Source organism: Callorhinus ursinus, unplaced genomic scaffold, assembly GCF_003265705.2.
Source record: "Callorhinus ursinus isolate GAN/ISIS: 27379988/994484 unplaced genomic scaffold, GSC_fseal_2.0 scaffold88, whole genome shotgun sequence".
NCBI classification, from domain to species: domain Eukaryota; kingdom Metazoa; phylum Chordata; class Mammalia; order Carnivora; family Otariidae; genus Callorhinus; species Callorhinus ursinus.
This window is the reverse complement of record NW_027397150.1, coordinates 1,245,629-1,272,950: the sequence shown is the minus strand read 5'-3', so window position 1 is coordinate 1,272,950 and position 27,322 is coordinate 1,245,629. Positions and strand designations below refer to the sequence as shown.

Genomic DNA, 27,322 nt, shown 5'->3' with positions numbered 1-27,322 from the left:
TTTCTCTGTGGCTGGCAGAGTGAAAGCATGCACTCTGCAGACCAGGCCCCTGAGCCAACACCTCTGCTCTTCTGCAGCCCCCACCCCCACCCGGCTTCTGCACATCTCTGATGTTTCCCTGCATTTTACTCTCTCGGGTGGGGAAACAGCCGGGACTTTGGGAGGGGTGAGTCATGGAGTCTCAGGAGCTGGTTAGATGACATTATTTCACTCCAAGACAGCATGGGCTGTTTCAACTCCAATCTCACCGAGAAGCTCTTTTGCGTTTAGGTAGGGATGCATGGAGCCGGAGTAGGAAAGCCAAGACACAAAAGGTGGGCGCCTTACACAGATCGGCATCCCCTTTCTTCTCAGGATGCCAACTCCAGTTTCAGGTTCAAAATGAGCGGGTTAGACAGTGGTCCCTGGGGAGGGTCTGTCCTGCTGTGGGGCTAGTGGAGTCTCTGCCTTCATTTTAACCTTCTCCGGCACTGCCTGGCGATGGGCCGCGGGGAGGAGTCAGACACCTCTCCGCAAACATGCTGGAAAGCAAGGACCCAGCCAGGACCCCAAAGGGGGCTAAACACCCTTCTCTCCCTTGGAGAGTTCTGTGGTCTCCATACAGGGATGCCCTTGGGAGAGGGGCATGGCAAGGCGCACGCCACCCCTGGAGGCGCCGGGTGCAGGGGACACCAGCAGGACCACCCTCACACGCACACGTCCCAACTGGAGCAAGAAGGAGGCAGCCGGACGACACGGATAATCCAGATATATTGAGGGTGGCCCCTCTGAGATTAGCACAGGAGAGTTAGAAAGATTATAAAGATACACGATCCCCTCCCTGCTCCCCTCCCCCGCACCCACAGACAGACACACACAGCACAACGGCCCCTCCCCCCCCCGCCCCCCGTACAAATATGGCTTCTGTGTAATATGGACAGAGTGGTTCAGCTCAAAGAGGAAAGGTGCTGGGAGACAGGGAGCCGACAGGCCTGGGGCCCTAGGCTGCCTTGCTGCTGTGGGGGGAGGGGGGCCCTGGCTGAGGTGGGGCGTGCCTGCAGTGTCCAAGGGCCCTAACCAGTGGCTGGAAGAGTCACGAGGCTATTACCTGAACCGAGGGGGTGGGCAAGCCTGCTGGATGCAGCAGGGAGGACGTGCCGGAGTGGGTGAGCGGGGCCGAGGGGCACCCTGGCTCAGGGAGTGTGGGCAACCTCATCTCCACGGCAATGAAGGAAGACAGAAAATCAAAAGCAGGGGTGGAAATGGGAAGGAGACCGAGGTCTCGCTCCCGGCCCTTGCTGCCCAGGGGACAGACTATAGGGGAAAGAAGTGACAGTGGTCCTTCCAGGGTCAGTGCCAGGGAGAGGCCTGAGGGGTGCATAGCAAAGGCTGTGGCACTGACTCCGTGGCTCTGAGAAGGGAAATTGAGGCAGGGTTTGAATGCTGTGTTTTAGGGAGAGACGAGATGGACAACTGAGCGAAACATATCCTGGGACTGTTTTCTCCGTGACTGATGGGCACTGAGGGTGGCCTGGGACACACGGGGACGGAGCCACAGCCCAGGTGAGGTCCACAGCCTGATTAGGAGCCCGCCGCACCCGAAGCCCTCCTTTGCAAAGTGTCCCAGCCCCCTCCTGCCCGGGCGCCCCTCCAGCTCTGTCACACGCACATGCATGTACACACAGACAAGCACAGACACCATAACCACACACTCACAGAGTTCACATCACGCCCCTCGTCTGGGCAGGACACAGCTCAGTGCAGTGAAGCGCCTTTTAGTATTTTTGTTGTTATGTCTGCCTGGCTGCTGTGGGAACGGGAAGGGGCACAGGCGGCACAAGACGGGAGGAATGGTTGCCGAGCGACAGGGGGGCTCGGGTCAGAGCCAGGGGCCAGGAGCAGCGCCTCTCCTACAGCTGCTGGAGCACTCCCCCCAGGGCCTGGCTTCCTTCGCCCCAGGGGGCAAGGGGTACACGGCCCTCTCCACCATCCTCCCCCTGCAGATCTACCCCCTCCAGGCAGGGACCTGTGTCCTCCCCATGCGGAAGCCCTGGGTCCCTGCGTGGCTGCCTTCCACCTGCGGGTCACACCTCCTCGGGGCCCCCACTCACCCCTTTCCCGATGTGCTGGAGGAGGGGTGACCGGGTGGTACCTGCTTCCCTGTCCGTAGCTTGAGGTGTGTGACTAGCAGAGGAAAAGCCCCCTCCAGCTTCTGCTCACCACCTCCCCATTGTCCCCTGGAGGCCAGGAAGCTGCCCTGTGGTAGAGGACAGAGGGCGGAGGGCCGGGGAGGGCCCCCCACACCAGCCCAGCTTGGCTCCCCGTCCTCACCCCTCCGCCTTCGCTCTCCTCCTAACACTCCAGGGTTGTTGCTTTCCTCACCCAGGGCCCCTGCCCCTCCAGCCTGGAGACAGATTTGATTTGGGATTGTTATAAAAATAATAATAACCCAAACGCAGAGAAGCCACGGAAAGGGCTGAGGGCAACCCTCCCTCCCCCCCGCCCTCCTCCCTCCCCATTCCAAACCGAGTACAAAACCGCACCCAAAGCAGACATTCTGTACAGGGGGGTGGGGGGGCTGGGGAGCAAGCGGGAGGGGCGGCCCTGGGGTCGCTCTGTACAAGTCCAGGGTGGTGATGGCCCCATCAGTCCCCTTGGGGCCCCTGGGGGGCGTAGGAGGTGGCTGGGCGCCTCTAGATGAAATATTCCTTCTTGTCATCCCCGCCCGACTGCCCGCCTTCTGCATTGATGATGGCCGTGTCTGCATCTGGGGCGTCATCGGAGCCTTTGGCCTCATGTGTCAGGTAGGTCCCTGCAGAGAGGAAGAAGCTCCTCCTGTCAGTTTCAGGAGCAGTTTCCACACCACTGAAGCCCACCCCCCACCCTTGCCCTGCCCTGCCCGCCCACCACACCTCCTCCTGCAATGTTTCTCCTGCCTAGAGCTTTCTACCTCCCCACCTGACCCAATTTGCCTCTTGCTGCCAACATCCATCACCTGACCACACCTCATGAATTAATGAATGAATGCGGTCCTTAATTAGAATCTCATTTATAAAACAGGAAAAAAGCCCTATGTGTGCGTGTGTATATGTGCATGTGTGTGTATATGCGTGCATACATGCACAGTTATGTGCGTATGGGTGTATGTATGTGCATGTGTGCCTACACGTGTGTGTGTGCGTGTGCATGCGAGTACACACATGTACATGTGTGCTCCTATAGATGTCTGTCTGTGTGTACCTGTGTGTATGTGTGCATAAGCATGTATGTGCCTCTGTGTATATGCATACATGTGAGCGTGTACATGTACAGGTGTGTGCCCATAGGTGTGTGTCTGTGTGTACCTGTGTGTGTGCAGGTATGCATGTGTGCGTGCACCTGTGTGTACATGCGAGTATGTATGTATACACGTGTGCCTCCATATGTGCATGTGTGTGTACATGTGTGTGTGCACACACGTGTGCCTCCGTGTGTGCACGTGTGTATGTGTGCACACATATGTGTGTATACATGCGTGCCTCCATATGTGCATGCGTGTATGTGTGCGCACCTGTGTGTATGCATGCAGGTGTGCCTCCATATGTACATGTGTATACCTGTGTGCACATGTGAGTATGCATGTATGCCTCCGTGTGTGCACGTATGTGTGCACCTGTGCGCGCATGTATGTATGTATACATGTATGCCTCCGTACGTGCATGTATGTGTGCGCACCTGTGTGCACACGTATGTATACGTGTGCCTCCATATGTGCATGCATGTATGTGTGCGCACCTGTGTGCACATGTGAGTACGCATACAGGTGTGCCTCCATGTGTACATGTATGTGTATACCCGTGTGCACGTGTGAGTATGCATGTATGCATATGTGCCTCCGTGTGTGCATGTGTGTATGTGTGCACCTGTGTGCGCATGTGAGTGTGTATGTATACATGTATGCCTCCGTGTGTGCATGTATGTGTGTGCACCTGTGTGCACAAGCATGTGTGTACATGTGAGTAGGTGTGCAGCGTGCATGCATGGCCCCACTAGGCTGGGGACAGGGAAACTGCAGGTCAGCCATGAGCAGGTAGCTGAGATCCGGGTCAGCCCATGCAGTTGGACTGCTGACTAAAACAAGCACGGAGGAGAAAGTCTGTGAGGAGTCAGCAGGCATGGATACAGGAGAGGGGACACGGTGTGGGGACAAGGCGCCAGGGGACCAAAGGACGAAGAGATGAGAAAGGGAGCCAGCGCAGGAAGAGATGGGACGCAGTGGCAGAGTCGGCAGGTCTCTGCCCGAAAGCACGAGACCCTGGGGGCAGAGCGCTGTGGGAGCGGCAGCAGGCTGAGTGCGAAGACCCCATTTTACTTGGGTGATCACCGAGGGATCGGGCTGTACTGCGGGGATGGTGGTGCTCAGTCATCACAGGGCTGGCTGTCTTCTTTCTTCCTCTCACACTCCAAGGGGCCAGCTGAGTCCCCAAAGGCCCGTCCTGCAGCTGGCTCCCGGCTGCCTCCCTACCTGCCCTCAGGCTCCCCGCTGCCTCTGACCTTTGTGCCGGATCAAGTAGTGTCCGAGGAAGATGAGCAGGATGAGCAGCAGGAAGACGATGAATGCCACGACCCCACCAATGACGGCGTGGTAAGTGCTGGAGGACGAGGGTACCGGGCTGGGGTCTGCGGGGAGGGACGCACACAGTCAGACCTGGGGAGAGCCCTGGTCTTCGAGCGTCTCTGGCCTGGTCGTGGGCAACCGGACTCGGCACAGAACACGGGCTGACGCCCACAGAACGGGCTGGATCATACGGCAGGGGGGATATGCCTTGCCTTGTTTTGTACCCTTTTTTCTTACGTGGTGTCAGGAACGCAGTAATTGTTCTAAAAAATTATGTATTCCTGAATAAATGGACAAATCTGCTCACACTCAACCCTTTAAATTGTGTTTCTGGCATGGAAGCTTTGGTCAAAGTTCACTGCTTTAACGCCTCCATCGTCTCTTGTTCTTGTTCTCGCTCTTGCTTTTACTTTCGGGGGTATCAGACTATTCTTTCTAGCTCCTCCAGGCCCGCTTACCTCCTGTCTGTTTGCCATTCAGAGCTGGCCTCTCTAGGGGGGCCTCCAAACTATCCCCCGCCCCCCAGAGACCAGACAGAGGAGGGGCAGTGAAACACCGACGAAGCTGGGAAGGGGGACTCCGACAGCACCTCCCAGGGTGCCATGGACTGTGGCTGCCGTGTAAGGATCCCAGGTCCGGGATCCAACGAAACCCCAGTCCTCCAGCATGCCTCCTCCGGGAGGTCTGGGCCTCCAGCATCACATCCCACCGTCCAGAGGTTTGTGGGAAAGGCAAAGACTTCCTTCAGGGATGCCACACCCCCCCGCCCCCACCCCAAGCTTCCTCTCATGGTGGCTAAAGTCTCTGCCCTGCACTGCAGCATCTACAGGGGAGGGTGGTGTAGGTCCTCAGAGGACACACTGGGCCAGGCATGCCACGGACAGCAGCAGCCTAGTCTGGGTCCCAAATGTCCGAGACAGTGCCCAGGCCCAGGATACAGGTCTGATGTGTCCAAAATTACATTAGCCGTCGATACAACTCTCCCACCCACGGGAGTGCTACTGTTTGCCTACAGACTCAGTTTGAGTCTTGATGCCTCACTGACTCCTTATATATTTCTTCTTTCCTATCTTATGTCTCCTCAAGCTTGACTGGGCCGGCTTCTTGGTTCCTTGACTGTTGCTATGCCTAATTTGACAAGAAAACATTTACGTTTTGGTTTTTTATGCTCTGCTTGGGGGTGGGGGGAGGATTGGCCTGGGGGCTCCATGATATGACGGGGTAGGCGTGAGGGTGTTGAGTGGGAAGAAGCAGAGGGACGTTGCCCCTGTCTTTCTCCCGGGCAGCAGGTGACACACAGTCCACACTAAAAAAAAAAAAAAATTAATCCTGGATAATTGTTCCAAGGCTATGGAAACGGAAATCCCTTAGAAAAACAGAGCTTCCCATGGCCAAAATGACGCGTGGGGTCATCAGTTACAGATCCCTGTCTCTGCTGGAACTCCTTTATTCCTTCCAGGCTGGCGGGGCGGGGACTGCTCAGGAGACGCCTGGAAGGAGATGCAGAACCTCCTCCTACCGCCAGGTGTCAGCACGGGAAGCGGACGCGGTGAGACACGACTGGGTGGGGGAGGGCGGGCCGCAGGAGACCAACCACCAACCACAGGGGCCAAGAACTTTCTCTCAGCGCCCTGCCGGTCACCCTCTGAGGTGGTGGGGGGAGATCTGGGGGCTGACACTGGTCCTTGCTGCTGGCGTCCTACACTAGCTTCGCCTGTGGTGCTGAGGCAGCTCCCACATGCCCAGGCCTGTCCCGGAGTCACATTCACCCCGTCTACACAAACACCCCGCTCCCACGGGTCTCAGGGCTCTCATCCACGGGAGGTCCGACTGCCATCACCTCACTGACTGAACGGGCATTTCCAGCAAGGGAGCCTCCGGTGTTCCCCCGACAATGCATTTCCCCTATTATGGGCTTATCAGGTTTTCTGGCAGGACCCCACTGCCACCGGGATCTTCAAAAATCCTGCCCACTCTCCAGTAAGGGGGGCCACTGTTCCAGCCTGTCATGGCGCCTGGGTTTTGGGGTCACACCTCTGGGAAGAGCTTCAGAGAAGAAGCATCACTAGGGTCTCTGGGAGATAAAGCACCCGAGAAAATGCCCTGTGTCTCAGCGTCGTACCGGCGGACCTCTGTGTTCTGCCTGGACCCACCCTACCCTGTCCAAGGAGATGGTGGTGGCACCACATGTCCCCCACGGGCCACAGGAGTGGCAGCCCTGAGACAGCCCACTGGAAAGGGGAACCCCCCCACTGGCCCTGGTGAGACTCTGGGGCCTCTCCACACAGAACTGCAGTTGTTGCTGCCTGGGGAGCGCTGGGCTGGGAGGGCAGGGTCCGGTGGGCCATCAGTGCTAACCAGGCAGACGAGAGTCCACCATCCTGCTGATGGCTTCCGTGTTACACACTCCAGAGTGCACCTAGAGCCCAAGTCCCAGGCCCTTCCGCGGTGGGCTCTTGTCCCCTCCCTTGCCCCCAGGGTACAGCGAGGGGTGCTCTCAGGAGCCGAGACACAGGGCGTGGGGTGGGCGGACAGGGCAAGGGGGATGCGGGGGAGGGCTGGGAGGGCTCACCGTTCACGTTGAGCGTGTAGTAGGCCTTGTAGCTGCCCATGTTGCTGGTGGCCGTGCAACCGTACGTCCCACTGTCGCTCTTGTTGAGGAAGGGGAAGATCAGGGCACTCTCCTGGGTCATCTTTAGTGGGGGCACACTGCCCTCCTTCTCCCACAGGTACTGCTGGGGCCTGTGGAGGCAGAGAAATCACACGCGTTTGGGAGAGAGCAGGCCAGGGGGCTGAAGGGAGACCAAAAAACACCCGGGTGGAGGAAGTCACGGACGGTTTGACGCAGGCTGAAGGACTTACAGGGGCCACAGGCACGAGGTGCTGAAGGGAGGGGTGACCCCTTGGGGTTCGACCTGAGGCGTGAGGGCGATTTCCTAACTTGTATCTGACTGTGACTTGGTGGATCCTACGGGGACCTCGGGGGCAGCCAGAGAGTGTCCCCCTTCTGCTGCTTTGCAGGAGAAACAGGCGGGGGACAGACGGCGCGGGGCAGGGGCAGGGAAGGCGAAAAGCTGACAGTAGAGGGTGATGGGGAGACTCTAAGGGAAGGTCACAGTCTGAGGTGCGGAGGTGTGCCAGGGCCGGGAAGCGGATCCTCTTACACGGGATTGCCACGGCCTTCACAGTGGAGCAGCAGTTTCTGGCCCTCGCGGGGGTGTGGGGGGTCTGGCCTAATCTTCGCCGTCGGTGTGTCTGTGGAGAAGGAAAGGGCGTCAGCGCACAACAGCCACACCGTCCAGGAGAGGACCGTCATCCCGCCATCGTCCAGTTGCACATTACGGCTTCCACCCCGAGAAGTCTCAAGCGCTGGCGGGGCCAGGGACAGAGGCCTCCACCCCCAGCCTGCCGCGAGCCCAGTCCACAGTTGCTACAGAACGCGCGTGGGATTCGCACTGCAACCCGTAGAGGTAGGATTTCTGAAGATCTGTCGTGGCGGGGACCGAAGGGATGTCCTAACAGAGAGCTGAGAAAGGGTTGACTTAATACACATTTTTGATAACCGGTGAACTTGAACTGGATTGTTTATTGAGCTCACACTCTCTCCATCCTCTCTGTTCTGCCGGGAGTTTTAACTGAAAGCAACAAGGGAACACAAAATATCATTTTCCACCATCAGTCCAACAGTGAAGTAAGAGCTTCCCAACAACAAGAGATGGGGGGCGTATTTGGGCTGCAGAAAGGCACTGACACTGTATAGATGAGCTCTGTGAAGGAATAATGGCATCTGCCCCGGCGCCAAAGGGCTGCTAGGAGGCTAGGTCCAGATGGCCGCATGAACAATACAGCCAGATGCTGGTTTAGAACAACAGATAAAGAGGCCGAGCTTCCCCTAAGGACAGAGCCAACCTTAACCACCAGTTAATGAACGTGTTTCTGTCAGATCAAACAGGACAAAGAGCATCAGGCCAGGTGAGAAGATGGGTGCTCCAGGGCCCCAGAGCCAAAGAAACCTCTAGCACAGTGCCTGGAGTCTAGCATTTGTTGACTGACTGCTGACCACAGTTGGGCCTAGAGAGTCAGCGCCAGATGGTCGGGTACCTGACAGAGAAGTCTGTGGGGTTCGGACATGGGAGGGCCCTCCTGAGCCCTAGACAGGGACCCGGGCCTGGGGCCCCACATCTCTAACTAATCAGCAGAGAAACACCTTACAGCAATGGAGAACTCCGAAGTCTGCACAGTTCTTTCACAGATATTTTCCCCTTGACCCTCACGCTAACTCCGGGAAGTAAGCAGCCCCTGGGAGGTGGCAAGCTTGGTGAAAGAGGCACAGCTAGTCGGTAGGGGCCCCACAGCTGGAATCGGGGCCGTCTGCCGCCAGCTTGAGAGTGTACCAAGTGGGAAGTGACGCCACCCCACACCTGCCTCACATTCAGGTTTCAGCAATGGGTCTAGCAATTTTAAAAAGTGCCAAGTTCAGTCCTGGATCTTCCATAAGAAAGAAGATGAAACAGCTGAGTTATTTTAGGAAAATGCCCGCCTCTAGATAAGTTAGGATGAGAAATGCATTCTTTTATAACTCTCTGTCTTCTGCCTCGGTACTTTCTTTTCTCTTTTCTTGGTTCCCTGACTCAGAAAATTTACAAATTTCCTCAGGTGAGGGTGGAAGTTTCCTGTCCACACCCAAGGCAGATTCCACAGAGAAACGAGGACCCTTGGAAAGGTTCTGAGTAGGGACTATGACAGTGGCCATTGTAGGTCAGAAACCCAAGAACACTTGCAGAGCTGGGGCAGATGAGGAGGACCACAGGGAAAATCTGGGATCCTGAAATCACAGTATGTTCGTCTAGGAAGAAGCCTTGGTGATCGCCAGGTTCATCTTCTCATAGAGCAAATAAAGAGTCAAGCTCAGTGGGTAAAGCCATTTTCTTAACCTCACAGAGCCTGGAGCGGCAGGGGGCAGGGGGAAGACTAGCACCTGCATCTTCTGACTCCTGGCTTGCTACAGTTACCACTAGAGCTTACAATCTAGCTGCATAACACTGGCCTAGCCTAGGGCTTAGTAAACTTGCCCTGGGGCCAAATCCTGCCAGCTCTGTGTTTTTGTAAATAAAGTTTTATTGGAATGCGGCCACACTCATGTGTTGACATACTGTTTATGGCTATTTTCCTGCAGCAACAGCAGAGTTAAGTAGTTGAGACAGAGACCATGGGATCCCCAAAGCCTCAAATACTTGCTATCGGGCCCTTTACTGAAAAGCTTGCTGACTCTTGGCCTGGTGCTGTCACCCCTCAACTCATCACTTATCTGTGCACGGTGCTTCACATATAGTCACGAGCGCTTTCTCCCCCGCCCCCCCCCCCATCTCATACCTGATCCTTCTTCACCCAGAAGCCCACCACATACATAGAACTTCGATGCGTTGAGAGGTGGATCTGTCAGCTCCCTTTAGAGATTCATGGTTCACAGAGCATACGATGTCAGCCCCATCGTCCTCACGGGAAACCTGGAATGTCACTGCGCTGCTCACAGTGAAGGTTTTACCATTGGGATCTTCCTGAACGCGGGTTGGTTCTCCTGGAGTACAGAACAGACGCACACGCACACACACAGACACACACACACAGAGTGAAGCCCTATCATACAGACACAGTGTGGGCCCCACGGCAGACATACAGATGGCGAGTCTCAACTTAGACAAACTTAGAAAGTTGTGAAATGGTTATGTACACACAGGGAGAATGTAGGCCCTAGCACACACACACACACACACACACACACACGAGTGTGCACAGAATATCTGTCCTTCTCCTTCTGCACCATGCTAATGTGCACATACAGAGACATGTACCCCTCTCTTCCTCACCCTCCCCACCACCTCCTTCTGAACCCCAAAGCAGGGGGACTTACCGTGGAGCTCTTGGTCGCCCTTCCGCCAGGTGAGCTGGGCTGCAGGTTTGCTTCCAGAAGACTGACAGTTTAGGGTGGTTGTCTCCTTTTCCCGTAATGAGGACTTGTAGCCAGTAATTATGGGCTTCTGTGGGATTCCTGCCATGGAGGGGGCATGGCCAAGATAGGAAGGGGAGGCACCATGAGGTGACCTCAGCTCTCCCTGCAGAGATGGCCTCTCAGTGGCGGGGTGGGGAGGAGTCAGGATGCATGAGTCCTACTTTGGTTTAGAATGGGTAGAAGACTAGAGAAATCATCTTTCTCTTCATTCTCCTCCCTAAGGACCCACAGGGAAGATCTGTTACATGACCTGACACCCCACAGCAAACCTGGCTGGCTAAAGAAATGGTGTGAAGTCCAGGGGAGCAAAGAAGAAAGCGGAAACGTAGGACCCAGGTAAGAGCATGTAAGCGGCTGGGGTACTTGGACAATAGAATCATACACTGCAAGCACTTCTCGTTTTCCTCATATAATCTTGGGAGGTTCATGGAATAGACATTAGCATCTTTCTATCATAGGTTAGGAAATTCAGGCTCAGAGAGAGTAAGAGATTCCTCCCAGAGCACACAGTGAGCAGAGGAGAAAGGATCAGAACCCAGTGCTAGTTGCACTTGGTTCCATTGTGAAGGAAGCACAGACTGAAGTTTTCCCCAACGCTTGGAGACTTGCCTGGCCTCTGGCTGCCTCGGGGGCTCACCTAGGAGCTGTGTTTGCAAGGAAGCCCACTGTGGAGCCCCTGGGGTTGGGGAGCCTCACCGAGCACAGTGACGAGGGACTTGGCAGTCCTCACGGGCATGGTGAAGATGGAGCAGGTGTACTCGCCCTCATCCGCCAGGGCCACGTTGCTGATGCTGATGCTGAGCTCATGGGGTGTGGATCTAACCAGCTGGATCCGATTATCACGAAGGGCTGGGGACATCGGGAGAACGGGAAGCAGGGCTTTTACTGGCACTGTTCATCTTCCAGTCCCATGCCAGAGTCTTTGGGAGAAGGGGTCTAGCATGGTTTGGGGCAGGGAAAACTGCTCCTGAGTTTGAGCAGTCTTTATGTGGTCAGTCACTTTCCTGAGCCACTGGGCAGGCACAGCAGCCTCAGGGACACTCAGAAAATTAGGCTTGAATCTCATCGGCTGCCGTGTGAAGTACATGGGGCAACACTGACACCAGCTAAATCTTAGGGCTGCTTTGGGGTATCTCCAGGGAGGACCCTGTGGGACCGTGCATGGCTTAGGTCAGAGCTGCAACACTACAGTTTCTCTGGAGCCAGGGGAGGAGCCCCTGGCTTAGCTGCCTCCTCCAACAGCATGCCTTCCCAGTGCCCAGCCTCTGCACCCCAGGCACATGTACCCCCGGGCTCTGCGGACCCCTGCCCCAGCCCACAGTGCCCCCAGAGAGAGGACACCTGGGACGGTACCTCTCTTCTCGCCAAAGTAGAGAGTCTGCTGGGCAGGGTTAGACCACTGCAGAGATGAGTCCTCATGATCTTTCACTTGGCACTTGAGCACCACGGTGCCACCAGCCACCACTGTCTCATCCGATGTCCAGGGCTGGCTATCTGCAGGAGTACAAGAGGGTCAGCTTCCCGAGGAAGCCCCGGCCCCTCCACCCACTTCTGGGCCAAAGCGTGCCTTATCTAACCCAGGCGGTCCAAGGCCCAGGTGTCTGTCTGTGTTCTCTTAAGGCATCGTGGGAGAAGGAAGGGAGGTGGTGGGGAAGGGGAGACAGACCTTATTTCCTCTTGCTCGGAACACACAGAAAAACAGTCACTTGTTGAATGTTTGCTGCGTGAACTGACAGGGCCACAAACATTTAGGGGAATAAAGGCGCCCAAATCTACACAGAGCACCGCACATGCATCTTTCCTGAGAGGCTCTGCCGTTCACTTTGAAAGCACGCACACGCATCTGTCATTCTGCACTCCGCCTTCCTGCCTGGGCCTGCCTGTTCGAGCAAGGACAGGAGAGGCGGTTGAGACCAATAATCCCAAAACTAAAAGCGAGGAGAAGGCCGAGCCAGCCTTGGGTCCCACATTCATTTACATAAGAGGTAGCTGATAAAACTGTGGAATAAGCAACCAGAAAGATAAAAAAAAAGAAGAAGAAGAAGAAGAAGAAGAAGAAGAAGAAGAAAGAAAGAAAAGAAAAGCTGAAACATTTTGGCACAGACTTTTGAATTCCTCCCACAGTAACTTCCCTTCATCGTCAGCTCACACTCTTTCAGTACCCGGACAACCGGCCTCTCCACACACCAACCCAAATCACCCCCCTCCTGTTATTTTAGAGCAAAGGATTAAAGATTTCCCTGCCATGTGATGGAAATACTTTCTCATCCCTTTCTCCTTAGTCAAATTAATTTAAAAAAAAATAAAAAAAAGGACGAATAAGGTATCGTATGGATGAGCCATTTGACTCCCAAATGGGCCCTCAAGTTGGCCTAGCCGGGAGCCCTCACTGCGTGACCCTCGCTTCTGCCTCCACCCAACATTGTTCCGTGTTCCCCACGGCTTGGCTTCTGCTCCCCATGCTGACTCCCTCATCTTCAGGGCTGACTTTCTGTGACCCCAGAGCGGCGACCTCCACGGGATGAAAATGCACAACACCTTCCAGCTCTGATTCTGAAGCATCCGCACCATCCCTTCGGTGGCACAAAACCAGTTAAAAGCGGCATTATTCTTCTCTGAATAGGAAGCCAGGGAACTTACTTCCTGCGTTTCTTAATTGAGTAATTTTAAACAATCCCCATCCTCCCCCTGGCACTGACCTTACCCCTGCCCTGTCTGTTAGTCCTTTCCTCCTTGGTCACCAGAGCTCCATTTCCAAGAAATACATAATGGATGCTCCTAGCAGAGAAGGGGCCCTGGGGAGAGAAGGTGGCGTGTGCTGGGCTTGATAACGAGCACGCGCGCTTCGGGGTGTCTGTCTCCACGTTGGTGCACAAAGTCTGGCCACTGGTTTTGGTGTTTAGAATTGTAACAGAACTGAGGGGGATCTTAGGGATCACGGAATCCAATTCCCTCATTTTACAGATGTAGACAATGAGGCCATGGAGGTGGAGTGATTGCCTGTGATCATTCTACTAACCAGGGACTTCAGCGGGGACTACGATTCTGTTCTTTTACCCTCAATGCAGGGGCCTTTTCATGGGAATGCTCCTCAAGTAACCATCTAACTTGAAAATTTAAACGATGACTTTAAGATTAGTGAGCCTGAGACGGAGCTGGCTGAGTAAACAGGGACATGATTTATCCCTTAAGCATCTGAACTAAAGGTTTGGGAAACCTGTCATTTACTGCTCGCCATGTACCGCGTTTTGACCAGTAATCCTGTTATCCCTGGGTCCCTTTGAAGAATTCTACCTCGATTGTGTCTTTCAGAACCTCTTTATTCTGAGTAATACCCTCCTCCTGGGATCATTTTATTTTGGGAAAAAGGTGTAGGGGATACAGAGGTCTCTGCACTGGAGTAAGGGAAGAGGCGTAGGTGCAAGAGAAGTTGGTGGTGTGGAACTAAGAACTAAAATGTCAGATGGAGCTGTGTGGTAATGAAGGGAGTGAGAACATAGGGCAGAGGCAACACGAGTGGGAGATGATGTGAGGATGGCTGAAGGAACCGAGGGACATTGAGATGAGGGTCCTGGATTCTCACCTTGACTGGCCAGCATGTCAGAGCTGCTCCAGACTGTGGAGCTGATGGCCTCGCCGAGTGGAGCCAGAGTTCCCAGCTCCAAATCCTGCTCCTGCCAGTAGCCTGGGGAGAGAATCTCCATCAAGGATGAGCCCTACGTATTTGCTGCTGCCGTTTGGGATACGTTGGTTGTTGAGGGTGGGGAGAGGGCAGGCCCTTAATGAAAAGCAGGTTCTCCAGGATCCCCTAAGAGAAGGTGGGTTGCTCACAAACGGGAGAGACTAACTAGAGTCCTGAAAAAGGAAGTGAACTCTTCCTCGGAAGGAGAGAGAAAAGGAGGATGCTGAGTTTTACCAGTCAGAGCCAGAAGAGACCTTAAAGATCCTCTGGTCCAGTTCTCCCACTTTACAGATGAGGACAATGGAGCCTACAAAGGTTAAAAGTCACTTGGTGAAGGTCATCCCAGAAAATGAAAGATAAGCGTAGATTTTTCTTTCCTTATCCAGGATTCTTTCTGCTACACCATATTATCTACTAAAATAACAACAGATTTAATAATTACAAAATACCTTTACTCTTAATCCTTTTAGTAGACCTGTGAAATAAACACGCTGGTTCCTGTTTTGCAGAGTGGAAACAGGATGAAGTGACTTGCCCAAGGTCATACAAACAGAAGAACAAAGACTGGAAATTTAATGCCTGATCCCAAGTCCAGAGCTGTTACTTTCCAGCTGAGGCCCCTACCACTGCAGACAGACCGCGGCGGGCCGGCGACAGCCACCTGCTAGGGGACGCGCAGTCTGGACTGTTCCTCCGGAGCCCGGCCCACTGCCCACTTGATTCCCCTGGCTCCGCTCCCTGCCCGCCACAACTAACCCCAGGGCCTGAGTCATGGCCTGTCTTCCCGGCCGGTGGCCACTGCACCCGCCGGAGAAGCACTGCACGGAGCCCAGGGCCTGGGTCCCCAGCTCCTCCTGAAGAGGCGGAGGGACAAAGAAACCGGCCACGCGAATCTGCCGAGTCTCCCGCCGCAAACCCAGAAGTAGCCAATCACTGGCGCAAAGCTCAGTGACGTCATCGGCTGCTGAGCAGAGTCCGGAGCGGCCGCGCGTCCCGGGCCGGGAGTCGCGGGAAGTTGCGGGGCGGGCGGGCGCGCGGGAACCTGACAGGCCGGCGCCGCCCGGGCAGTGCTAGGGCCCGTCGGGGGTTCGGGTCCGGGGTGCGAGACCCGACTGAGACGGGGGCCTGAAGAAAGGGGACGGGACGAGGGGGGGATTGCGGAATCTGAAGGAAAGGGGAGAAGGGACAGGTTGCGGGGAGAGCAAGGAAGGAGGGGGGGGGGGGGGGGGGGGGGGGGGGGGGGGGGGCGGGGCGGAGGAAGAGAGCGAGGGCCCCGAGAGAGCGCCTCAGGGGGTCACCGGCCTCCACTGGTCCTCCCACACATCCTCCAGGAAATTCGAGAAAACACTCTTCTCCGGGAGTGTTCCACCAGTGTCCAAATAGGGAGGGCAAGTAGAGACGGCAGAAAACCTGGAGCCCGCGGAGAGAAGTAGGCAGCAAAGGGGCCAGGGAAAGTGTTGGTGAAGGGAGGCAAGAAGAGGGAGGCCGCCAGGAGAGGTGGCCAGGGCTAACACAGGGGCTCTCGGACCCAGCAGTGCCCCCCCACGCCCCCCCCCCCTCCCCACCACCGGGGGCCGGGCCCTGGCCCTGCTGCCTTCTGCGGACTTCAAGGCTGGAGGCAACCTGACGCTGGTGAGTGTTTCATCTTCTTTTCCAGGTTTTTGTATTTGTGGGTGCTTGGACACACGGTGAAAAGCCAGACTGGGGTGGTAGAGGGTCAGGGAGAAGCCAGAGAGGGGTCCATGCTTAACCCCCAACCCCCAGTACTGGTACTATGTGCACTGCGTAAGCACCAAATAGGCCTTTGCTCATGGCAGCGGAGGGGATAGCGATCTCAGACTTTGGCACAGGACTCCTCAGTTTGCAGGGTGGATCTTCAGCCACCAGCTCATTTAATGACTGAACAACCTTGAGAGATAGGCAGCCAAACAGAATCGCTTTTTAGAGACGAGGTTGAGAGAGATCCAGTGACTTACCTAAAGGCACACACACAGCACACCTCTCAAGAATCCTCTTTCTCTCTCCCTTGGGGCTCTCAAAGCTTTTTCAACAGCTCTTTTTTCCGTGTGGCATTTCTGCCCATTGTATTGCAGTACACTTGTTTACTTATCAGTTTCCCCATCTAAACTTTGAGCTGGTTAAGAGCAGGGGCCTGACCTTACTCATTTTGTATCTTCAGCTCTTAGTGCAGAGCAGGCTCTTGGTGCCTTAAATTGGCTCTGGTCATTCATTCAGACACGCCTGGCGCTCTGCTCTGTTCACGGTCAGGCAGAGGATGTACCTGCCCAACAGTGTGGATTTCGTCCCCACCCTCCTGTGTCTTCTTTCCTCTGTGCTTTTTTGCTGCATTCCCTCAGTTGCTTTCCCCTCCTGTTTCTATTTCTTTCATCTCTCCCCTCCTGCATTTTGCTGGCATTTCCTCCCCCTGTACAGGATGAATATGTGAAATGGTAAGGTAGGGCATTCAAACCACACTGAATTGTTCAGATGAGGGGACAGATAATTAAAATGAATAGCCTCCAATAAATGACATATATTGTGTTTGTAGATTTCCAGGGAACTCACTCTGGTTTGTAGTGTTTTAAGAAGCTGGGGAACAGATAACTGTGTGTGTGTGTTTCTTTCCCTGCTGCGGTGATATTTCTCCCTCTAGTTCTGAAAAGTACTTATGATCGCATGTCTTCTCTTGAAAACTGTCTGTTAGTATGCCTGAAAGTTTTCTCGCTGTTCTTATAACACTGTGCACCTGCAATGATAAACGCAGAAGGGCCATTCCCCCAGCAGTGGACGAGTGATTATAATGCTATTAACAGAAACATGGATAAGTAGCAGAAATTATGACCGGTCGCGGCAAAAGCCTTGTGCCTTTGGGTTCAGACTGTGCTCATCATTTATGACATCAGCATAAATTCCTTCTGTGGACTCCAGTTGGAAGAGAAAACTCAGTAGCGCTCTGAAAGGGCGGCATGGACTTTGCTGTGCACACAGTGGACCTTCTGCTCAGGCAGGGACACTGGAGGGAAATGCAGACTTTGGACCACAGAGCCACTTGTTGGGGGGTGGGGGGCAGGCTACTCATAGGGAAAAGCAATGAAGACATTCTATTGAAATGGGCCTTACTGTCTTCCTGCTTGCGAGCCTTCACTGACTTCTTCACTGACTTCCCGTGGTCTGCAGATAACATCCAGATGTGTTAGGCTGGCCTTCAAGATCCCGGGCAGTCTGACGCCACTGTGCCTTCCAGCTTTGTCTTTCCTTTATCCTACTCATATCCCAGACATGATGCCAGGCTGAGTTTTCTAAAAACCCTTGGCTTTCCTGCCTACATTCCCTTTCCTGCCATAACCCTGCTGATAATGCCCTCCACCCATCTTCATACATCTAAGCCCTACCAGTGCTTAAAGCCTACTTTCTGTGGCATTTGCTCTGGTAAGTCTTCCTTAGTTGTCTCAGATGGAAATGGCTTCTGGTTTCTCTGAGTTGCAACACTTGATCTGCTTTTCTTAAGTTGTGTGCATCACTCTGTGTTGTACTGCAAGTTTGGCTTCCCTCCTAAATTATAAAGATTCCACAGGTGGGGATATCTGATTCATCTCTGTATCCAGCACTGGCTTTAATGCAGCATACTGCACATGGAAGGGGCTTAATAAACAAATATTTAATAAATGAATCCAAGATGCTGGGCATCTTCTGTTGTGAGAACCAGGCTCAGCATCTGCCAGTGAAGAGGAAAAAGCAAACCAAACAGGAGGAGGAAGAAACAGGACAAAGGAGAAGGTAGACCATCCTGCGGCTGAAGCTCTAGAACCTACACTATGGGTGGGAATCGATATGTATTGATCACCTTGTGTGTGTCAAAGCCCAAGTTAGGTGCTCTATAATCATTATCCAGAACAGCCCTTTTTGATAGGAATTAGTATGCACACGTTAAGGATGAGTTGGCTGCGACTCAGGGAAGTCAAGTAACTCATCCACACGACGGAGCCAGTAAGTGTTGGGATGGGACGGCCGTCAAACTTAGACCCCTCTGACCGCAGAGCCCAGACTTTGTGCACATCTCCGCGGCACTGCCTCCCTCTGCTGAAGTATGCATTTTGTGTGTGTGGTGGGGGTGGGGGGTGGGGGCAGGAGTTCTGGGGGTCAAGATCCCTTCCTGCATCGCTGGCGGGGGGGCTGGCTCACTAAACAACATTCATACTGCTCATCTGTAAGATGATCAAGATAACAGTGTAGCAAGTTGGGAATGGGGGCTTGTGGTGGTAATGGGATGGCTTATACCCACTGAATTTCCTTGTTAATTGGATTTCTTCATGTGGCTTCATCTATACCTCTGGGGGATACTTCATTTACCCCCAAGAGCCTTACAATGCGGGACTTTTCAGTTAACCAAGCAGCAGATGTGTCTAGTTAAAACTAACAGAATCCCCTCACGTTTTCACAGGACTCTAGTGTCTGGGCTGAAAACAAAAAGAGTGTCTTGTTTGCCCTCAGTTGCCTTGGGGGTTTCTTAATTCTTGGTTGATTTACCCATGAGTTCCAGTATCTTAAGGACTCCCGGCATTTTAAAGGACAAAGTAGCCCTTTCACCCACCAATGTCCTCCTGATTGATTGTTCACATTGAGAGTAGCAGAAGTGGGAATTGGAGACTTACCGTGTGCCCTTGAAAGCGCAGTGGCGCCTGTGACTCAGTTTTCCACTCATAACACATGTCCTCACATATAGTACGTGCTCAATAAATATTTATTGAATAAATAAATGAGCGACTCAAATGAATGAAGATGTGGGATGTCTGAGGGATGCTAGGAGGGAAGTCTAAGAGAATGTGCCAGTATAAGCCCCGAACGCTTGGTTCATGTCTCCCCTGCCCTGTCTGTGCTGGGAATCTACAATGCATTGCCCTCGGGCCCGTGAACACGGTCACAGGTGCATAGGTGGGGTGGTGGGCCAGGAACGGAGAGCTCCCGTGTTACCACTGCTGGCCTTGCCAGCGCCTGGGTCCAGAGCTTCACTTCCCTGACTAGAGAAAACCAGCTCCCCGAGTGGGAGTTGATGATGATGGTGATGGTGATGATGATGATGAGTCAGCATTTCTGACTCCAGAGTTAAAAATATTCTTCCTCCCAGCCTACTTGTTATTCCTCACGACTACCATGACAGGTGGGTGGAGGAGTGTTATCTCCAAGGGAAAAACACACTGGGGGCTGTGGCCCAAAATACTGAAGGGACCCACTTTTAGGATCGTTTACCCACACCCTCCGCTAGGCTCCCCGGCCCGGGGATCTCACTTGGATTCTTCCCTGACCTGAGCTACTAGTGAATTCTTGTGTATGTCTGGATCACACACAGAAGAGAATGGGCCTGGCAAAATCAGATTTAGAACTCAGCCCCTGGAGCTCTGCTGTGTGCCCAGAGCCACATGTTTCTTTATCAGTGAATGTCTGATTCCGAGTCCGGAGGAAGGTGGGCCTTGTAGTCCCGATTTAGATGATGACTCCGAGATCTGGGGAGAGTCACTTTGACCTGAGAGACTTTAGAGCTCAACACCCTGATCAAAAAAGGACTCCTTTCATACTTTCACACTTGCTTGTGTGCTGCCAGGAATTACTCTACTTCTGCTGCGGTCACTGTGGTGCTCCCTCATCTAAGGCACGGAGGGCCTGAGTGTCGAAAAACTCTTACTTCTACCTTCCGTCCCTTTCTAACTCCGATCCCCCCCCCCCCCCACCGTGTTCTCAATCCCTCCTTCCCTCTGTACCAGAGTGCAGTCAGACAGAAGCTGGGGCCCTGAGAGGTGGGAGTTGTTCCGACATCTGGGATTGTCTGTCTTCCCAGGTGTATTTCCTGCTTTCTCTGTTGCTCCTCAGGGATGGGCCTCTGTCCGCTCACAGGCGGCAGGATCACCTAAAGGATGCCCTGGCTCGGTTCACATATGCTCCAGCTCACAGTTCCTGCAGGACTTCTGAGCTCAGTCTCACCCCAGCGGCCTGCCTCCCTCACCCAGGCCTCCCCCCACCCTCTCTGTTGTGGGGCCTCTGAGACCTCGCTCCGTCCTTTCTGCTGCTGTCTGGCTTTTCTTCCTGGAGTCTTGTTTATTTCCTTTCCCTCTGGCTCCCAGCAGCCGCTTGGGCCCAGAAGGCACTACCCTCTCGGCTTTGCTGTTCTGTCCCCGGAGGCACACAGGATATAAGTGAAAATAGATGGTATACAGGGTGGGGAACAGAACCATCACTAGAAGAAGTGCCTGTTATGTTGATTTGCCCCATGGCCTGGTGAAGTATGGCCAAGAGGTTCAGATCTGCAGAACCAGGGATCCTACACTATGAGTTAATCCAAGAGATTTAGGTTTGGAAGGGGCTGATCCAGGCTCCGACAGGTTTATTACTGAACGTTGGCAGATGCCTTTTGGTTCCATCCTAAGCAGGTCATTGAAAATGAAAGGCTTTTGTTTCCTGGGCTTGGAATGGTGTGTGGCTAAGCTTTTCCAGGCTGAATGAGGAGGAGGGAATCTTTGGGTTAGTTGACTAGCTCGCCTGTGGTGGGCGTGAGGGTGGGGTTAAAACAAAAAGCTTATCTGTGGGTTAACCCTCTTTTCACTAAAAAAAAAAACAAACCAACCAAACAAAAAAACCCCCTGAAAACCCAAAACCAAAAAACCCCCCAAAACACCAAAAACAAACTTCGTTATTCCGAATGTTTTGAATTACCCAAATATTAGAAAAAAGTACCAAACTACAATATGTCATGAATAAATCTATTTTGTATATTTCCTAAAACCCAGCCATCGATTTGCATGTCTGGCCATTTTCTACTGACCCCTAATGGCCAGAGGTGGTTAATCCTAAGATCTTTTTGATTCTACCACACGGAGGATGGAATTGATGTCCTCTCTGACCCCCTCTTAGACCTGAGTTCAGTAATTCCTCTCTTCCTTCTGTTATGCCTAATCCTCCCCAAAATATTTTCCCCTCTATCATTCTTAGAAGCATAGACTTTGAGACTTGCCAAGAATCCGAAGTAGCACCTAGTGCAAATCTCATTTTAAAGAAGAAAAACCAGGGCTCAGAGAGGTGGAGACACTTGAGCAAGGTCACACAGGCAGTCTGTGGAACCCGTGGTTAGAAGCCCGTCTACTGTGGTCACTGTCATTTGATAGCAGCCCCGTGGGCCAATGGATTCAGAGGTTAAGTTGCCAGCTGGTGTGATTTTACTTTCAGTGACATCTACCCTCCCTGCTCCCCATCTCTCTGTGGATGGTAGCGAGGCCCCCCCCCCCAGGACCGTGGACCTCAAAGGAGGTATGGCTCCTAAGTGCCAGGCAGGTTAGAGGTGGTGTGAGGTGAGCTGTGAGCTCCTGCAGCCGTGAAGAATGGCGTCTTCACAGACTCGGGGCCTTACTGGCCTCTTCCAGGTCTCCCCAGAGAGGACACCAAGGGGCAGAGGCGCTTCCATGCCCTTAGATGTGAAAAGGCTGACTGAGGACAGGCTGTGTGCGAGCACCCGTGTGCTGGCCTCCGGTGGTGGAGAGCCTCGGGATGCAGGGCTGACTGTGAGGGGGGCGGTGGCTACAAGAGAGGAGAAAGCAGAGGAGCGTGTCCTATTCTTGAGCTCAGAAGGGAGAAGGATCTGGAGGCAGGAGTGGGCTTGTGGTAGGCTGAGGGGGCCCCTCGGAGACTTAGTTAAGATTCCGAGGAGCGGAGACTGGGAAGTGGGTGGCGGAGAAGGAGGTGGGGACAGCTGTTGCTTTGATTTGCTATTGAGTCAGTGTTCTCGGTGCATTAGCACTGGGAGGGAGCCCTGGGCTGGCCCCCAACAGAAACAAGCCCCTCTGTAGCCAATACCGCCTTGTAGCAAGAACTGCAGTCGGGAGACAAAGAGGAAGGGGATCTGATCCCAAAAGAGCCCCGTCCCAGGCTTAGCTCTTTCCTCGCAGCCCTGGGCTGTGTTCTGTGGACAAGCATCTAGTGTTCTGGACTAAGAGGCTGGGAGGGGCTGGGCAGAGCAAAGAGGATGGCTCAGGAGTTGCTGCTGGGAGAGTGGCCGGGGTCTATGCAGGGGGCTGTCTCCTCTGCTGTTGCTCAGGTAAGCTCACAAGGCTGGGCATGACATCACTCCCTTGATGGTAGCTCTGAGCCGTTTTGGGAGTGTCCATTTACCCCACCTCCTCATTCCCTTCCCACACATGCTCACACACGCAGAAATCAGGACAGGTGGGACCCGGGGTCCGCATGCTGATGCAGGGGCCGGGAAGCCAGACTCTGTCTGAACTCTGAGATGCTCCCCTGAACCAGGTGCAGGCACTTCATACCCCTCCCCTAAATTTTTACCTTGCCGCTTTCACATGAATGGAATAGAACTGGGGGAAAATCTCCTATCTTATAAAATACTTGGGAAAGGAAACATAAGAGAGGCAGTGTGGAGTAAGTGAACAGAGAATTAGACCTAGCTCATTGGACCGTATGTTTGTGGTAAAAGAGGGACTGGGAATGGACAAGGCAGCCCAGGGGCATGGAGGAGAAATAAAGAGTGGTTCCCCAAGGCTGAGAAACCCCAGCCTCAGCACCTGCTTGAGTGCATGGATGGCCTCCCTTTCTCAACAGGCTCTGTCTTACTCTCCTTGGCTCTTAAGTCCTACTTTAGATACCTCAGCCCAATGGCTTGGCGTGGGGGGGTAACAGTGCTGGGGGAAAAAGTTTAATTTGTTAGAAGTCAGGCAAGAAAGCATTCATCTATGCTGGTTCTGATTTCACTGACTTGTTTTTACTGTTTCCCTTCCCTGGGTGATGAGAGTCAGGGTGTGGATGGCAGGTTCAGGGCAGTGCAGAGGAGCATTACATGGAGACAAATGTGTTCCGCCCTGCACACCCACACTGCTCCAGGCCCCCTCCCTCAGGCGTAACCGTCTCTGCCTTTCACTTTTTTCACTTAAAAATGTATTTTCCAGAGGGTGGCCCATTGTTCAGTTAGCCTTACTTTGTGCCTTCCAGGGGGACTTGAGCGCTTCGGTGAAACAGACACATTCTTCCAAGCCTACAGACTTCATGGTCCCGACAATGGGGACCCACAGATCTCCTGTTCTTTTCTTAACCTTCACTGAGTACCTTCTCTGAGGAGGGTATATACTCAATTTTTGTTCTCCACGATGCATATATATTCCAACCTAGTCACCCTCTTTCTCTCATTTAGCATGTGTCCCTCAACACGCATTTCACTATTCATATCTCTGTTTTTATTTTTTTCTGACATAAACACACAGCTTTTCTTATGACCCAGATACAGAGCCCTTTTCCCCAGCCCATTATTAGTCAGAACCCCTTACTTCAGAAAACCATATGGCTTAAACTCAGAGATTCTCCCCAAAGCAGAATCTAGGTTCTCTCCTCTGCTCAGGCTCCCCAGGAGAGGGACAGAATCCTCTCCCCTCCCGAGGGCTGAGGCTCAGGCCATCTGTCACTGCCACTGGACTCCAGGGCTTGGAAACCAGGAGAGAGTTGGCATGAAGGAGCGGTTGAGGATAAATGAGAATATCTGAGGCCCAGGGGCTTAGTGGCGGTAGTTTTTATATTTGTTTGAGAGGACAGGGGATAGGGATTAGAGGAGAAAACACATAATACGGGTTTAGAAAGATTTCATCCTTAGGAATTAGAGTAAGAGTTGGTAAGAATGAGTACGGTTGTCCTACTGTCATTTTTGCATTTGCTGAGGGACAAATGATTAGGAGCAGATGGCAAAACTGGCCCCTCGTTTCATAATAAGGAAAGAACTTGGCTCTAGGCTCTTCAGAGGTTGACCTAAGCCAAGCTCAGTCTCACGTTACTTGTCATCAATGTATTTATTAGAGCCTTGCTGGGTTTCTAAGAAGTATCAGGTATTTAAGTCAAAGACTCCAGAAACCAGTTCACCCTCCAGAGCTTTTTACCCCAAGGTTTTGGCTGGAATTCTAGAATCAGGATTGGAAGCAAAGAATCAGGGCAACAGAAGAAGACAAATAAATGTAGGAAGCCAGGATTTGCATAATCACCATGAAATCTGGTATTGGAAGTACCGCTTCCCCACTCTGCCTGGCTAATATCTGGGATCATATGAAGGAAATGCAGAGCTAAGTAGTGGTTAGGTTAGAGATGAATGGCTGAGATAGCAGCCTTCATTTCTTGTTCTTTTTTTCCCCTAGGGCAAGGTGATGCATCTGACCTTCCTGACCCTGAACTGGAAGTAAATGAGCCAAAGGTGCTTATAATTAGCAATCAGTACACAATTAATGCAGGTCTAGCTGGGGTAAGGAAAAATAAATCCTTAGAGAAGACTACATTCTAGTTCTTTATATTATTTAGCTTTCTTATCATTCTCCTGGAGATCTCTAGGAGACAGAGAGAGAGAGAGAGGTTTAAGGAATCCCAGAGGGAAGAACTCAATGCAGAATAATGATACAATTTTGAAAAAAAAAATGTTGGAAGCTCTGCATAAGAATCCTTCCTGAAACGTGTCTGCTGTCCATGAGAACAGGGGGCTCAGGGAGATGAGTAGATAGGAGATACTCCAGCTGTTACTGTAACCCAAATTCTGTCTTCCTGAAGGCTCACTCATGGAGATAAATCACTTCCATTACCTGTCCTTGAGGAATGAAGTTTCTCCTTGTTTCACGTGAGGAGATGGAAGAGGGGCCCTGAAAATTCATCCTGGAAGCTCGCCTCCCCAACTAGATTCTGCTGTAGGTCATTCACCAGTGTAAACTATTATAAGAACGATTACTAGGAAATTGATACGAAATCAGCACTTAGGGGAAATCAGCATTTAGGGGAAGATAAGCTTGTGTGGTTCTAATTTGATGGGAGGAACAGGCTGTCTAGTCTCAGACTGGCAGGGGCTGAGCATTCTCGGCTCCTTGCTGCATTTGACGTCATCAGTATTGGCAGATACCCCCAAAGAGTAGCAGAGTCCAGTTTAAAGATGCGCCTCTTGAGATTTGGCCAAGGACTTGGACTCTGGGATAAGATGGTTGTATTTAGTTCCGAACAAGATGGTTGTAAAGATAGGGGACGTGAGTCAGGTTTTTGGTATTTGTTTTTGGTGCCTCTCATATATATTAAATTCCTCCCTTACCTATTCGGATAACCCATCCGTATGTATTCTCTTTGTATTTACTTCTAAGGTTGAGGGAAAAGAGAAAATAAGCACCATGGCAGGACAGTTTGAGTTGGTTGCCAGGCTCAGAGTCGTGTTAAGAGGGGGGTACTTAGCAAACTGAGGAGGGCACATTTTTGTATTCCACACTTACAGGGCAGATGTGGTACTATTGTATATGAGCAATACTGACTTAATCGAAAACAGGACTGTTTGTAGTTCTGTTTATCATTTATGACTCCACATACGGCAAAACATCCAGTTCTTCTGAGGCCATCTGAGGTCACTGAGCATTTCAAACAGCACATCTTCTCAACCTCAGTTTCACCTGCTTCTTCTGTCCCCTTCCTACAGTTGTTTAGATGGTCGTGACGACCTTTCGTATCTATATCTCAAGGTTTGTTCCCCTCTTCCTGGTGGAGCAGGTCAGGGATCATAGCCAAGATCAGGTGGGTTTGTGGTGAGGGGACGGAGATGCACCTTAGGAGAGGTGGAGACTTGGAAGTTTGGAGGGAGAGCAGGACCACGGAGAGCAGCAGAGAGAGCCTGGAGTGGCACGTGGGGGCTAGCACCATGGAGAGCTCAGGGCTTCGGGTCCTTCCTCAAAAAGCAGAGGGGAGCAGGGATGATGGGTTAAGGCATCCAGCTCTCCAGAAGTCATACTGAAAGCAGACATCGGGACTTCTGTTAAGATCATGCTATACCCGTCACTTGCTCTAAAAGGCCTCCTGAAGTCCTTTGTTTGAACCTGTCATATATACACCCAAGATCATATAAAAAGTGAGGACCACCACCAGACTGAGTTTGTCAATGTGAGCCTTAGTAATTATGACAATTACCTAGGCATTAGGGGTGGTGGAGGGGGTTTTAATTTGCCACAATCAATTATGAATAAAAGTATCTTCCTAATGAGGGAAACAGTACCTGTGTCCCCTCAGAGACACTTGGGCATGAGAAAGCCAAATTGTGTCTTACCATCAGATAGGGTATGAGATGTATCAGAGTCAGGGTGCCCAGAGGCATCCCAAATTGGCATGAACGGTCCAGTCTTCATCAGGTATGGGAAAGAGGAATGGATCATGCCTCTTAAGAAGGCATTTGTCTTCAGGACATTAGTTGGGACATTTGGTTGGTCTCTTTACACTTAGAGAAATTTTGGTAAAGGGACAAATCTAGTTCTCTCTCTCCAGTACTTGTTGCTTCAGTGAAGAATATGTAGCTTTGCTAAGCCTCTATTTTGCAAAAGTCTCAAACACCTTCATGTGTTCAAGACTCTTGAAAGCTAGGTTTCTCAGTGTTAGAAGGGATGGATCTCCTTGTTATATAACAGGGTTGGATTGGGTTTTTACTTGGGTTATAGGAACCCTGAGCACCAGCTGGTTCTGACCTTGTGAAGAATCATCACTACTGCTGATCCTAGAGGAAGAGACAGGTCTTTGGCTCCAGAGACTTATTCTGCTCCATGTTATAGTTGCATGGAGTGTTTGTTCTTAATTTGACTGAGTTTTTAGGGACCTGAATCTTTATCGGATGGCTTGTTTCTCTGGGCTCTTTTTCTGATGGTTTGTTTCTCTCTATCTCTTATAAGCATTCCCGAGGGGATTGCTGTTCTCAGAGTTTATGGATAGACCTCTAGGACATGACCTCATCCAGGAAACAGAATGTTCCAGTATATGGGCCTATAGCCAATGGTTAAACAGGAAATGTTAAATTTTAACGTGAAAAATGAGAGAAGGAGATATAATCACCAAAACTTTCTAATGCCTTGGGGATGTTTCATTCAGTGGTCAGTAAGGACGTAAGTCCAGGCCACCAGTTGCTTTCGTGGAGAATCTGGAACCTAGGCTACCAGCCTTAGGTGACATTCTGTCACTGAGAAGCAGATGACAAAGCAGGAATCATAGAGCCAGTGTGCAGTTACTGGAGTAGGAAGTA

The 27,322-nt window shown here is 52.4% G+C and overlaps 1 protein-coding gene and 1 long non-coding RNA gene across 5 annotated transcripts in view; one reads left to right on the top strand and one right to left on the bottom strand.

The window, feature by feature from the left end:
* Window positions 1-737: 737 nt before the first annotated feature.
* The window catches only part of CADM3 (cell adhesion molecule 3), a 30,997-nt gene continuing 4,412 nt past the window's right edge, over window positions 738-27,322 (bottom strand). Inside the window, exons 2-10 of one of the 3 annotated variants that reach the window (XM_025860669.2) lie at window positions 14,170-14,271; window positions 11,940-12,080; window positions 11,283-11,435; window positions 10,488-10,625; window positions 9,984-10,154; window positions 7,741-7,831; window positions 7,149-7,318; window positions 4,513-4,638; window positions 738-2,791 (exon numbers count right to left, since the gene is read on the bottom strand). In XM_025860669.2, the coding sequence (XP_025716454.2) occupies window positions 2,673-2,791; window positions 4,513-4,638; window positions 7,149-7,318; window positions 7,741-7,831; window positions 9,984-10,154; window positions 10,488-10,625; window positions 11,283-11,435; window positions 11,940-12,080; window positions 14,170-14,271 (1,211 nt within the window). In that variant the 3' untranslated portion in view covers window positions 738-2,672. The remainder of the gene's footprint in view (window positions 2,792-4,512; window positions 4,639-7,148; window positions 7,319-7,740; window positions 7,832-9,983; window positions 10,155-10,487; window positions 10,626-11,282; window positions 11,436-11,939; window positions 12,081-14,169; window positions 14,272-27,322) is intronic. The other 2 variants (XM_073888214.1, XM_073888213.1) reach the window with 2 other exon arrangements.
* Window positions 15,238-27,322, top strand: part of LOC141371697 (uncharacterized) — a 143,880-nt gene continuing 131,795 nt past the window's right edge. The window contains exons 1-3 of one of the 2 annotated variants that reach the window (XR_012376851.1): window positions 15,238-15,900; window positions 24,438-24,493; window positions 24,841-25,495. This is a non-coding gene — a long non-coding RNA (uncharacterized lncRNA). The remainder of the gene's footprint in view (window positions 15,901-24,437; window positions 24,494-24,840; window positions 25,496-27,322) is intronic. The other variant, XR_012376850.1, reaches the window with a different exon arrangement.